The following is a 14260-nucleotide window of genomic DNA, read 5'->3' on the forward strand; positions in this document are numbered from 1 at the left end:
ATTGAAATTATCCCCATGTTGCAATATATTTTGGACGTGTTAGCAGAGAATTAACTTGATATTGCAACAAATGAAAATGGTTGTTTTGTTATACAGCTGTGCTTGTACAGGATGAAGGAGAACCCCAAGAGTGTCTTTTGTCTGATATAACAAATAATTCATTGATTTAATCAGAACACCTTTGTGTAGAGAAATCTTATTTTGTACTAGTTGATAGGTGAGAATTGAGATGCGATATGAGATATTTTTTCACCGCATAACTGAATCTTGTTTCTGGCGTGTTTGCTTGAAGTCATTCGTCGTGCTTTCTTTATTAGACGGTACTTCAATAAGGTAACTTTTCGTTTTTTTTAAAAATAAATAAATAATCTCACTGGTCAGTTTGCGCAGCTCGACTAATTCCATGGAAACCTGGTCTCTCTCCACCAAGACTTTGATAAATGTGAAGAAATCACCTAGTGTTTTATTTGGTTGTAAGATTAAAGAAAGTTAAATCCTAGCTTGCAGCAGTTATGGACATATTTAGTGTAATAGGTTCTGTTGTTCTCTTATTCTTTCCAAAACTGAAATACAGCTCTAACCTGGCAATAAGTGTTTTTGAAGAATACACAACTTTGAACTAATACATTACTAATAAATGTATGACCTCATGTTCCCTTTAAGAACAACATCTTGGATCAAGAATAATTGAGTAATGAGGTTGTTTTAAATGACAGTGGCAGAAAAGAAGATTGATCAGTAAAAAGAAATGGGAGGAATTAAAGTCCAGAATTCATCTCAATTGTCATAGGTAATAAGAACACTTGCATACAAACATTAATAAGTCCTAAAGGAGCTCTTATTCTCTGAAAATTTTAAAAGTTTTAGATGCAGAAAGCAAAGCAGGAGAAGAAATCTGGTAACTATTATTATTATTATTTCTAAGGACATTTGGGCTTGCCCTTAGAGTTCTTCATGTCTCTATAACAAGGGCATTGATGCTTGTTACCATAAGTCCCATTTGGAACGCATTTGCACTTTGCACAGCACAACTCACAGTATTTCACGCACCGATCCTTCAGTCCTGCCTTGGAGCACCGAGCCTCGCATTTCTGCGCGCAGTACACTGTACCATCCAAATACCAAACCAAATTGAGCACAACTTCTATAATTATTAATAGCATAAAAGAATTTTTACACCATGCATATCAGATCACCTAAAAATTAACTACAGATATTAATAACTCGAAAAGTAAGCTCAAGTGAGAAATTCTCTAAATCCTAGTACATTTCATGCGCAAAACCTTGACGTATCGACAAGAGTTGTCGTCATCGTGTGACGAAAAAGACACAGACTAAATATAATTTAGTTTTTTTCTAAAAAAGAAAAAAAAAAACAAGCGGAAGCTTAGTGGTCCGGCCAACCGAGGTTTTTTAATTTGAAGTTGTGTTAGAGTGAATGGCAATGACATTTACCTGATTTGGCGGTTGCAGGTTGAAGAAAGGAGGATGTCAAAAGCAGAGCAAAGAGTAACATAAAAGCTACCAAAAACCTCTTCATTTTGGCTCTCAACTCAAGAAATGTTTCTTTGGAAACTAAGAATTTTAAGGCAAAGTAGAAAAGGAGCTACAGTGCATTTATAGACCCGTCGCAGTATAGTAGAGGGATTATTTTATTTTTTATATTCCTCAATAACGGGTTCTCAAATAAGTAAAAAAAATGGGTTCTCATCAGTTGAGTTGTGAATATTATGAGAGTTTTCTTATCTGTTCAGAATTAATGTGTCATTTACATTACATATTTTAAGCAATATCAGCCTATTGCATTGTATAGATGTACATAATGTTTAAAAAATTATTTAGTCAAATTTCTAGGTGAAGCAATGCGGGGGGGAGTTAGGGATGCAACTGAATTATACTATGTCAATAGGGTAACGATGGTTTTTTAAAGATAATATATAAACTATTGAATCTTTTTAATATAAGAAAAAGCATACTGCAGTGTTTGACAATTACTTCAAATCATGATTTTAAAAGTATACTGCTTGGCTCCACTACTGAAGCAATCAGATGGCATCGCTCCTCGTAGAAGGGGGTCTCCGTTACGCAAGCCATTGCACTATAATAGCGAATAATTCCACACCTAATTACTTCGACTCAAACCATAACAGAAAATTTCTGTCAATTTTTCATATATCTCAACACTTATTTTGATTTTAAATCTTGAATATGCATCTTCGTTAATTATGGATTATCTAAGGTTTGCTCCTCCTGAGAAATCAAATGCTATGCCTTGCACATTTTTTTAAAAATAAATTACAACAATAATAACATACTCAGTTTAATATTTCTAGTAAAGCCGTGAAAGGGTACAATGTACACATATTTTACCCCTACTTTGTAGGTGGAGATGTTATTTTCTGTTTGGATTTTTTTATTGTTTTTTTAAATTCAAAACAAATTGGGCACAGGCAGCAGAGGAGTCAGGAGAGTGTGCAGAGACAGCTGTGTAGCAAGGTCAGTACACGAATTTTTCTGCAAAGAGAAAACGTACGTCCAATTGCCTCATCACTTATCTTTACATCTTTCTGAAACTGGGCGTGCGGTGCCATCTTCTGATGGTGATGGCACATTATTGTATGACGTAAATCCACCTTATTCATTTTGTATGTAAAATATGGGCTTGCACATTTTGTCTTTACGTGCAAAATACAGCAAGGGTAGATTCATTGTTTTGTGTATTAACGATATTTGGGTGCTGAACTGGTCTCTCGAATCACTCCCGTAGCACTGATTTTGTTTAATTTGGATCAACATCTAAGTACATACACCAATTAATGTTTGTGTTTTCAAAAGCCAAATTAAGAGAAAAGCTTCTGGATACATAATATTTATCTATGTAACGTTATATTTCTTTCTTTCTTCACTCCTCAAAATGCACCTAAATTACAAGTGCAACTAGATTGATAATTTAAACGCATCATGAATTTTAGGACTGAAACCGCAGTCAACAGCATAGAATGCTAGTCTTTACAATATCTGATATTGGTACAAGATGAGAGAACATAAGAGAAAAAGACACTTCAGTAGTGTTCCTAGTTGTGCACAACCAGTTTAGATGTCTCAAAAATCAGCACTGTACTTCATACAAATGTTACAACATACACCAGGCTGATCAAACAGAAAAGCAGATAGTTGAAGCAAAACTAGATTCCACGGTTGCTGTCCTACTTCCATTTCTACAATACCTAGCTAGTCTATATTGTATCTACAAAGATTACTGGACATGCATAAACCATTAAGTACCTTTTTAAGTTGATGCAAAAAGATCAGCCTCCGCTACTACATTGTGGATGAGAATGCCGAGTGTACGAGTGCCCTTTGTCTTGGTCAGTTGATGCCAGCAGATTTACCTGCATCATATTCATGAAAGAATATAACGCACCCGGGGTGAAATAAAAGCTCAATGTCAAAAATCGACTTTTCAAGGCAGTAAATTGACCTTAACAATTTCTGAGTTTGAGCTTGGACGTGTATAGGCTGCCAAAACACTCATGCTAAAATCCTGAAAACAACATAATATCAGTACACTTCTGCGATTTGAAGGATTGACTTGTTGCTGTATCAGCCTTCAACACTCGACTGTACTGATCTCAACCAATACAAGTGTCAAGTTAAGGTTGCATGAGAAGCTTCATGAAAGATATTTCAACTTCTAGCTTGGTCCAACTAAATATCTGGCACACTAGACCTGTTTAGATGGAGAAGTTGATACTATGTATTGCATTCTAATAGGCTTAGATCATCAATTTGAAGGGGAAAAAGGTCCTTAAGCCACACAGATCGTTTCTTATTGGTGTTTATTTCAAATGACAGTTAAATCATGTCATTTGATATTTCCTCGTTAACCCAAATGTTTCCTTCCAAATAGATGTTTTTTTTTTTACTCAAAGACATCGTCTCTACTGATCATTTATGTGCAAAAAGTTACATATTTGAGTTTGGTATACCAAACTTTAAATAGATGTTTTCAGATACTAAGCCTTTTGACAGTTTCATGGGGATAAAGAAGTTGAAAAACTTAAGTGCTGTATATACTAGTTTACCTCTTCTTTTTTTTCCCCTCGTGTTTATAGATTGGAAGCAAAAGCCTCTAGATCTATAAAAATACGATTTCAACATTAAAATCTCTCTCCCATGCGCTCACACACGAGAACAATTTCTGGGCAGATTGAAACAATCTAATCGGACCCTCTTCACTGATGATGTAAGACCCATTAGCTAGTCGCTCACAAGCAGACCAGTGGAAAGATCTGCTCACTTCTTCAACTTGAAATTTCTAAATTTTGTCTGGTACAATCCTTGGATAATTATATACATCAACTATGAGCTACTCATTTTCCTTCTAACGAGTCTCTATTTAAACACTCATTGACTATAAGTGATGCAGCTAGGTCAGTATTATAGGTTACTGACTGCTATTAGATATATACAGTTTTATCAAAGGCGAAAAGCGCAAAAAAGCTCTAAGGTCTGTGAGGGCTTTAAGCGCAAAGTGCAAATAAAGTGTGGGTTTAATGAAAAATGCGCAAAGGGAGAAAAGAATACAAATATATATGTTTCGTCCAAGACTAATAATTATAAACATGAATGACAAATATATGACCAAATAAATTGAAAAAAATTTATGATAAAGTGAAATATCAATTATTTAGTGTCACTTCTTCATACGAGGCTCATTGGCAAGTAAACGTTTGCCTTAGAACCTTGATGACGACATTGAAACGCACATAAAGCGAGTCGAAGCGCTCAACACGTTTTGGCCTCGCTTCAGGGCTTAAGCGCGCTTAAAGCGCGCCTTTGATAACATTGGATATATAATTACAATTCCAAATGTTAATATAAGCTGCTATCTAATTTCGTTAATTGACACATGGAAAGAGGAATATAATTCGCTTAAAAACTAGTAGAGGCATTTTTACATTAAAAATAAAAGGAAAAGAGAAGTAGAAAAAACTTGTCACGTGAAAAGAGGACTTACTCTGAAAGGATCACCCCTCAATGATTGGACAAACATTGAAGCTCCTGAACCTTTTCCCTGAGAAACATGGAGATACAATCTAAGTCAAACAGCATCCAGTGGCAATTATGATGGTAAAGATAGTCATCGTGTTGTCGAATCAGTTAAATTTGTAAGACATGGTAGAAAAGCAAGGAAGGTTATTGAAGTGTGACAATCAATAAACCAGGTTACCTCCAATGATACATCTTTAAGCCGCCTACCCGTTTGAGCACAACAGATGCGGACTACATGTTCATCACAGCTTCCGCTGATGACATAATCCCTTCCGTTCATGTAATAAGAACGCGTGTAATTCTGAGAGCTCCCTGTTGAAGTAATACTAAAATCTAGATGGAGCCTTCCATCAACAGCTAACAGTTGTTTCACCTGCCAATAATTTTTCCATCTTCTCAATAAATCTTGGACAAGGATGACATTTTGCGGCATATAATATATCCATTAAAAAATACTTCCATAAATCTTTTCATTTTACTTCGTATTATGTCAGTTTGGTACATATTCCTCTTAGAATAGTCCTAGAACTCCTCCACATGAATGGTGGGCCATAATTTTTTTGAAACAAAGTTCAAAGTTCTTTCAACTTCTCAAAGAAAATTAGGGAAAGGAGAAGTTATTCCTCAGTAAATAACGACTGGCTAAGAGCTTTATAGATCCTTCAACAACATGGTAAGAGAAGAGTCATAAGATAAGAATTTCTAAAATGCTTTTAGAAGTTCTTGCTCTCTTTTTGCATATCAATCTTTGGTTTCACAGGAACATGCCGCCTGGGATATTCCAGGAAGCTGATCCTGAACGATTGTCCTCTTCCTGTAACCCTTAATAGAAGCTTTGCTGTAGGTATTAAACATCAATCTAAATTCTGTAGAGCTTAGTCTACTTAAGTCTCTTTTCTCCTGTTGCATTGGCCAATTCTTCGTGTAGCGGCTAGTGCATATAGGTGACGTTTCTCCATGTTTCTCTTCCAATGTGAGGTTTGGACAAATATGTATCCACATTATAAATTAATCATTTCCCAACAACAATTTGATGATTTTATCAGATTGAACTCAGTTCTCTCGCTACTATCTAGAGCCATGATTAAAGAATATGAGGTTGATGGTGGAAGTCCATTTAAGATGACAAGGTTTTTTGGTGAAATCCAGGAACTAGAATATGCAATTCAATATGGTTATTTTTAATAAGAATATGATATATGATATGATTTCTCTGTGCTATGCATTGAAATTTTGTAACAGGGACAGATCATAAAAAAGCTCCAGACTAGCACAATAACAGCAGGGATCTGAAGCATCATTCATGGTAAATGGGACAAAACCTCTTGACTTATAATAAATTACCTCATTGTCAACAGCTGAGACAAGAAGATATTGGTCATCAGGGGAAAAGCAAACCATCACATTCCCTCGAGAACTTAAAGCAGTGTAGCAAGGCTGGTTTGGTTTCTGTCTTAAATCCCACAACTTAACATCCCGATCAAATGATGAAGTGGCAAAAATAGATGGAGAGTGGTGTGCAAATTTAACGACATTTATATGTTCTCGATGCATATCATCAAACACCTGCAACCGTCTGCCACTGCTAATGTCGTACAGAGCAACATGTTTTGAGTATCCACTTGCAAGAAATAATTCATCGGTAGAGTTGACATGAACAGACGTTAACTGGTCAAAGTCATCAAACATAATTGAACCTGCATTCTGATGACTGCCTGTGGCTGTTGTAGGCATCAACCGGATGTCATATAATCTAAGTGAGCCATTATCAGAACCAGCAATGACCTGAGAAAAACATAAGGATTTTCATCAAAATAGGCAGCTGCTCAAGTTCAATGACTTGGCATGGTTAAGCCTACAACACCAAAAAACAATATGCATGGCGAATGCATCTTTACACTGCAGCTGGCAATTGCTCTGCAGAAAAGTTCACGGAAAGAAACAGGGGGGACAAATGGCAATTTATCAAAAAGAAATCGACTTTCCATAATATAGGCAAATCCCTTCGATATTACTTGAGAATTACAACCTCTGCTTGCGCCCAAAAGATGGATTATTATTCAGTGTTTGGATGACATTATTCAAGAAATGAACCACGATGGGCGTCTAAATTATAAATAGTATCAGGCGTAAACCATAAACAGCAAGGAGCATGTACGCACATATTAGGATTTCAAGGAACACAATTCCCAGGGTGATTACTTCACAAGATACAGTCATAACTTACACCTTTTACATGATATACCTTGGAGGGATAATTTTTGAGCCAGCATAAACCCAGAACGCTGTTCATTGCTCCAAGTGAGGGAATATAACTGACAATTTTTTCACTCTCATGGTTGATAACAATTACTTCACCATCCAATGTTCCAAAAACCATAAGGCTTGCATCAGATGGATGATACTCAAATTGGCGTGGTCGGTAGCTTCTTTGATCATCTCTTGCTGTGGTGCCCACGATCGAGAGGGGACGAAGGGCAGGCCAAGCAACAGAACCAACTTTTGCAGCAGACAATGACCTAGAATAAAAATATTGCGACTTTCGCCTAGGAGAGGGCCCATGAGTATGGTTTGCTCGAATCTCACGCTTTTGCAGAATGCTGACAACACTCTCCTTATACTTCCTCTTATATGGTAGGTGCTCAAATTTTTCTGAGAAGATCAATATGGCCTTTTCTCTGTCAACCTTCCTAATATGCAAGTTATCTAGAATTTTCAGGTTTGGCAGTGAAGCTATCATGTACTCTCGGTAGAATTTTTCAAAACATATCGGTGAAGGATTATGAGATATACACTTCTTTGGAGTAATGTAAGGAAGCCGTGTGTCAGACAAACGGAAGAATGGTTCTTCGTCATCCTGCATCTCCAACGTTCCAAAAGAAACCTGTCGTGGTGCAATAAAAAGACAATTGTCACTTTCCCCCACTCAAATACGGGGCACTGAGGGATGGGTTCGGCAGTGAAATCAAATTTTAGCATGCAAAGCTTTAGCAGCTCGTAGAAGCAGACAGATGATGATGTTAAAAGATGGGATAATTTGTAACTACAACTCCCTAGTTTTTTGGATATCAAGATCAGAGGAAAAGAAAAAGAAAATAGAGAAAAGAGCTATACGAGAAGGAGTAATATGTACTTATGTTATCTATATCACTGGTCTTCCAAGTCCAATTTAAATAAGAAGGGGAATATGGTCAAGTGTCCATGCAAAGTTATATATGTAGCAATAATACAAAAATAAATGTAGTATACCTCATTTTGCAGATTAAGCAGATCCTCCCAACCAGGAGGTACATCAGGCAAGAGTTCCATGAAACTTGTTTCACGATCCTGACTTGAAAAGTCCACTTCACTGTCATCAGATGAATCTTCTGTTTCGCTACTTACATCAAGATTCATATCAGTATTATTCAAATATTGGTCTTCTTCATTAAAAATCCTATACATGCTATTTTCACCACTAACTGACGGTGCTTCATCATGAATACTAGTCTCCATATGATCTGAATCCCAGTAATCATTCCTTCTATCTGATGCAGCATGCTTCCGTGCTTCATCATCTTGTAAGAAATGCTGAAAGCGTAATTCAACTAAGGAAGGGAGTTTCGCAAGTGCAGCAGTGGTAGTCCATAAATTCGTGATTCTTGTCTCACGCAATGAAAGGAACTTCAAATTTGGCATGCAGGTAAAACAGTCCTCACGGAAATTCGTAAGTGATGCACTGAAATCCAAGTTAAGAGTGTGCATTCGCGTAAAATTTCCAATCATGTTGAGCTTTCGGAAATGGGAGGACCTCAGATTTAGGATTTGGCATGGTAAGCCGCGTTGAGCAAGATCCCTGAAAACACATCTAAAGGAAATGAATGCACATCAACTTAATAACTGAATAAAGGAGAACCTATCCATTTCACATTGTGCCTAAACAAAACAAAAGAAAAAGCAATATATGCATCAGTCAAAATCTGGGGAAGAACGAACACAGCACACTATAAGAGAAAATTATCAATTATAGAATCATTCGATTTTGAAATAGTGACATGCTTATCAAATGAATAATTGATACAAAACAACTTTCTCCTTTATACTTCTGTTCAATCTAATTCCGAATATATTTCGAGTATATGATCTAAACATTTTCAATCTACATCAGCTACGCCAACGGCGGAGCCCGGATTTACAGTAAAGGGGTTGAAAATATAAAAAGAATAAACACACAAAGAAGCCAAGGAGATTCAAGATCTATATATATATACAATTTTAACCCCTTCCACCCACTTGGCTCCGCCCCTGCTAAGCCCATAGATTTCAAACTTGATCTTTGGTAAATAAGGTTCTTCTAATAGTTAAAGGTATTTTAATTTAGTTTACATCTTCCTTATAAAAGTTTCATTTTTCATAACATCTTCATGGCAGTTATTCAAACAATCCGGTACCGTGCATGTCCCTAATATTCTGAGACAATTACAAATCTTAGAAGGTAAATTCTGATTGGCGGACAGAATCAAAGTTTCATATTCTTTTCTTATGAGTTTAACCAACCCAGCCAGAAAGGTAAGACAAATTTAGTACCATGTGCTGATTCCTCCTGTATATATTAGTAAAAACTAAAACATCTCTCATGAAATACGTAAATATAGAAATCTAAGCGGAAAAAAGTTTTACAGGTAATAGATGAGATGGACTATATGTTAGCAAGAAACCGACAGATGCAATTCGTATTTCATAATTGAAAGGCGTGTTCAATCCCTACCGTTTAATGCATTTGTTTCTTTATTTACTTTTTCAAATATACTTATTCAAAATATGGTTGCATCTGCGGCAAAACAAAACATATTATCAATTGTGGCAAAGAGTTGGGAATACAATATACAACTGTGGCAATACGTACAGCAAGAAGTCCTTTCCAAACAATATATCCTGGATATCAACAACTCGAAGCTTCCTACTGCTAACACGCACCAAAGCAAGAAGATACTCCCAACTCAGGATGCAGACAGATCTATTTATAATATCTACTGCATCAATCTCAGAAAGATCAGCTTCCTTCAACAAATCGAGCAGTGGGTGGAAATCAGTATCCTTGATGTCATCCAGCAAAATCACTAAGATAGACACCTCATGGCGGGCTTTTTTCAGTTTGGCCTGGGTTGCAATATGGGAAGTAAGAATGTAAGATTTCAGATTACATAGATGACGAAACAAGCAGCACATTCTGGAGCAAAAATCACAAAAAATATGGCTAGTACTGAGAAGGATAAAGGAACTCATCTAATAAGTAACAGTAAGCATATCCTTTTATCATGCATTAGCCACACTTATGGACCCAAACCAGGAAATACATTTATCTAGCATCTAGAAGAAAATAGTTTCTTGAAACAAATATCAAATTATATGTTTCCCCAATAAAGATTCTATAAGAAAAATATCTTTTTCCCGAAGATATTCAGCAGTTAGATGCCTACATCAAAGGTTGAGCAAGTGAAAAATAAGCATGAAATAATAGTAAAATCGGCATTTCAGATGGTTGTAAACACTGGACAACTACAGTATCACAAACCTTGAAAAGAGCTGACAGAACTTGTTTATTAGGTGGAACTCCTCTAGCCTGACAAGAATACATGTACCTGGACCCAATTTGAGAAAAATAGCAAATACCAAACCCTTTGTCAGGAACATTACAAAGCAATAACAATAAAAGTTACAGAAAAATAAAGCATCAGCCATCTTATCAAATAGAAGGGCAAGTCAACCCAGCATTTGTACATTGGAAGTCAGCCTGAGGCATAACATGCTTCGTGTCAAAGTTTAGGGAACATGATTAAGGTTTATATTTTCATTTTACTTAGACTAGTCATTTCTTTTTCTTAGAATCATGTTTTCAGAGATCAAAGTTGATTAAGAGTTTCGAGGGCATCAAATTTACTTTTCCATTTTGTTTAAACTTGTCATTTGTCCTTCTTATATCATGTCTTCAGAGATGAAAGTAGATTGCAAATGTATTACTTTTTCCCTCTTATTTGACACGTGAATAAGGTGGAGCATAGAGCAAAGTCACAAATTCCACTAGTATCTTAATTTCTGGACCAGATGCTTCAGTATATCCCTCGTGCTCAAAATGATACTAATATTCAGGCATGATTATATATCAACCTGCAAATCCATGGCCAACAACTACATACCCAATGAAATCCCGCAAGTGAGGTGCGGGGAGGTACGCAGACCTTAGCACTACCTCGTGGAGTTAGCTGCAAATCCGTCGGCGTTATACAATGTTGTCAAATATCTACCAGCTATAACGAAGGTGGACAACAAATCACTCTCTCTATCTGACTATCTCATGCCGGTCTAATTAATTTAGCGTCAAGTTTAGCGTGGATAATCCAAATTAGATAATTTTACCTAAAAACAAGTGAGTTCAGTATCAAGGACCGAGAATATCAAGCAGTAGAAATCAATGGATACAACGAGCCGCAATCTCAACTCTAAAAATCTCCATAATCGACAAAAATAGTATATAAAAAATGTCATAAATTTTAATTTCCAGTAGAGCAAAACCGCGATTACAAAAGCAGACACGGCGGGATTTACATTTGATGAAATTGAAATGCAAACATATACACGTGATGAGATAAAATTAGAGAATGAAATTGTTCACCTTGTTTCTAAGGACGAGATAGCGGTGCCGGTGGTCATGGCGATAGCTCCGATGATAACAGCGGGGAAGACGGTGAGTGCGATTATTACAAAGTTCCGAAGACCGACTAGATTACTCCGATACAGTTGGCCGTTACATGCGAAGAAGCAATTTTTGGAATCAAAAAGTCTCCCTAATTTGTCTCAGCATTTTATTCTATGATTTTGAGCCCTTCTCATTTTTATTTTTTTTATTTTTTATTTTTATCCCGAACTTTCCAATTTTTTTCTTTTCTTTTTCGTTTTTTTCTCTTTTGCTGTTTGCATCAGTTTCCATTCTAAGAAGGTGAACAAAAAATTATAACTACTCACTCTTCAGTTTTTTCAATCAATAAGTACTAAATTACTAATATTTTCTTCTTTTAGTTTAGCAAAATAAAATGGAGTACTTTTGCTTCATTTTTTTTATAAAAAAAAAATATAATACGTCCAGAATTTTAAAATTATATGCTAACTAGTAAAATTATCCTAGACTCGTGCGAAAATTTAATATCACGGAATTTATAAAATAATACTTAAAATCTATCAGTCATTAAAATTAAAACACTATATTTTCTTACATACAAAATTACGTAATAACGAACATTAATAATGTAAAGAAAAAAATGATAGTTATAATATCTTATCATTTATCCTTCAATCAATCTCTTTAATTTGATTTTGTAATTTATCCTTTTACTTCCAGAAAGTGTTACTATTAGTTTTTTTGGGAAATCGAATGAACATCAACCTGAGATATACAATTATTCTAATTCAAACGTGTAGAAAAGTTCTGCCCTACATTTTGCTTTGCATATATCATTTTAAAGTTCCCCATTCTCAAATGTATCATAAGTAATTATTAAAATGAAAAATTAAAGGGAGAATGAATCATATTGGACAACAATTCAACTTATTATATATACTTGAAAGGGAAAAATATTACACAAAATTATTCAGTTTGTTTGGTTATTTTTTTTAAAATCAACATACCGGAGTGATGAAGTTCTATTTGAAACTACACTTCTATTCCAATCGATGTGTCGAGAAACACATCTATTACTTCAAGAAAAGTATTTACAACTTGCAGTAAACTTGAGAATCTGCCCATACTTCATATTGAAAATGAGAAATTAATTTACTGTGTAATTATCTATGTCTTTGGGATTAAAAGAAGCTCCAGTCTAGTCATATTCCTCTATAGGTCATCCGTCACATCCTTAAACCCATGTCAAAAGTTTATTAATTTTTGTCTTGTTTTCCTGGATCACTTCGCACATCAAGGTGCGATGAGATTTTTAAGGTCTTTATATCCTTACAATGGCATACCATTTTGAATTTTGTCTTCAAGAGATGGTAATATAAATCTTTAAGAATTTTTTTTTACTGTACCTTCAACAATTTCAGTAGAGAANGGACAACAATTCAACTTATTATATATACTTGGAAGGGAAAAATATTACACAAAATTATTCAGTTTGTTTGGTTGTTTTTTTTAAAATCAACATACCGTAGTGATGGAGTTCTATTTGAAACTACACTTCTATTCCAATCGATGTGTCGAGAAACACATCTATTACTTCAAGAAAAGTATTTACAACTTGCAGTAAACTCGAGAATCTGCCCATATTTCATATTGAATATGAGAAATTAATTTACTGTGTAATTATCTATGTCTTTGGGATTAAAAGAAGTTCCAGTCTAGTCATATTCCTCTATAGGTCATCCGTCACATCCTTGAACCCATGTCAAAAGTTTATTATTTTTTGTCTTTTTTCCTGGATCACTTCGCACATCAAGGTGCGATGAGATTTTTAAGGTCTTTATATCCTTACAATGGCATACCATTTTGAATTTTGTCTTCAAGAGATGGTAATATAAATCTTTAAGAATTTTTTTTTACTGTACCTTCAACAATTTCAGTAGAGAAAACTTGCGTGAATACTTAATTAACACGTGTTATTTAATATGTACAAACAAATACTTATAAAAATAACTTTGATAAACAACAAAATTTAAAACATATACTCAAAAACAACAATTAATAACATAAGCATAAATTAATGACTGTAAAAAAAAAACATACAAGGATATATAACAGTAAAAGGAAACTGAAAGAAACAATCGAGTCCGCTGAATGTACCTCTTAAGGAAATTATTCCCATGTAGAACCCGATGTTTAAAGGAATAGATCCTCTCAGGACAGAAGATTCTATTCACCAGTATATTGATACAAAAACAATGGTATAAGTGGGCCACTCAACAAGAGCAAACTACACGAATATCTATTTAATTATGCAGAAGAAGAAGAAGAAGTTCAGAATTTTCGTTGTTTTAAAATGAGAGGAAATCCCACTATTTATAGACAACAAAGGGTAGTGTGAACAAATGTTTATTGTGTCTTATCAGAAAGAAAAAAACTCTTTGGAAATGTTACAACCCTTCAGAAAGGTCACAACATTTCATAAAAGTCGCAACTCTTCATAAAAATTCACAACTCTTCAACTTTTCATGAAAGTCACAACTTTTCGTGAAA

The 14260-nt window shown here is 35.0% G+C and overlaps 2 protein-coding genes across 3 annotated transcripts; both read right to left on the bottom strand.

The window, feature by feature from the left end:
* Positions 1-755: 755 nt before the first annotated feature.
* On the bottom strand, positions 756-1627 carry LOC125878238 (peamaclein). Its single transcript, XM_049559480.1, has 2 exons — positions 1456-1627; positions 756-1105 (listed from the first exon to the last, which is right to left on the bottom strand). The coding sequence occupies exons 1-2, from the start codon at positions 1538-1540 to the stop codon at positions 921-923; spliced, it is 270 nt and encodes an 89-aa protein (XP_049415437.1). The 5' UTR covers positions 1541-1627; the 3' UTR covers positions 756-920.
* A 1377-nt stretch (positions 1628-3004) lies between these two features.
* On the bottom strand, positions 3005-11889 carry LOC125878505 (uncharacterized). Of its 2 annotated transcripts, none has more exons than XM_049520218.1 (10): positions 11708-11889; positions 10610-10676; positions 9941-10194; positions 8305-8890; positions 7301-7939; positions 6400-6840; positions 5234-5428; positions 5021-5077; positions 3482-3544; positions 3005-3392 (listed from the first exon to the last, which is right to left on the bottom strand). In XM_049520218.1, exons 1-10 carry the CDS (start codon positions 11743-11745, stop codon positions 3309-3311), a joined length of 2424 nt encoding a protein of 807 aa, XP_049376175.1. In that variant the 5' UTR covers positions 11746-11889; the 3' UTR covers positions 3005-3308. The 2 variants fall into 2 exon arrangements, with proteins under 2 accessions (XP_049376175.1, XP_049376088.1); XM_049520131.1 differs by lacking the exon at positions 11708-11889 and adding an exon at positions 11452-11542 and having other exon boundaries at positions 3006-3392.
* Between the last annotated feature and the right edge of the window lie 2371 nt (positions 11890-14260).

Source organism: Solanum stenotomum, chromosome 1 (genome assembly GCF_019186545.1).
Source record: "Solanum stenotomum isolate F172 chromosome 1, ASM1918654v1, whole genome shotgun sequence".
In the NCBI taxonomy this organism is placed as follows: Eukaryota; Viridiplantae; Streptophyta; class Magnoliopsida; order Solanales; family Solanaceae; genus Solanum; species Solanum stenotomum.

What these genes read in the sequence shown, in the direction of transcription:
- LOC125878505 (XM_049520218.1), bottom strand. Translation starts at nt 11,745, where the DNA reads ATGACCACCGGCACCGCTATCTCGTCCTTAGAAACAAG. An exon ending in TTAAAGATGTATCATTGGAG is followed by an intron (nt 5,078 to 5,233) that starts GTAACCTGGTTT and finishes CATGTTTCTCAG; the next exon opens with GGAAAAGGTTCAGGAGCTTC. An exon ending in CAAACTCAGAAATTGTTAAG is followed by an intron (nt 3,393 to 3,481) that starts GTCAATTTACTG and finishes AATATGATGCAG; the next exon opens with GTAAATCTGCTGGCATCAAC.
- LOC125878238 (XM_049559480.1), bottom strand. Translation starts at nt 1,540, where the DNA reads ATGAAGAGGTTTTTGGTAGCTTTTATGTTACTCTTTGCTCTGCTTTTG. An exon ending in ACCTGCAACCGCCAAATCAG is followed by an intron (nt 1,106 to 1,455) that starts GTAAATGTCATT and finishes TGGATGGTACAG; the next exon opens with TGTACTGCGCGCAGAAATGC.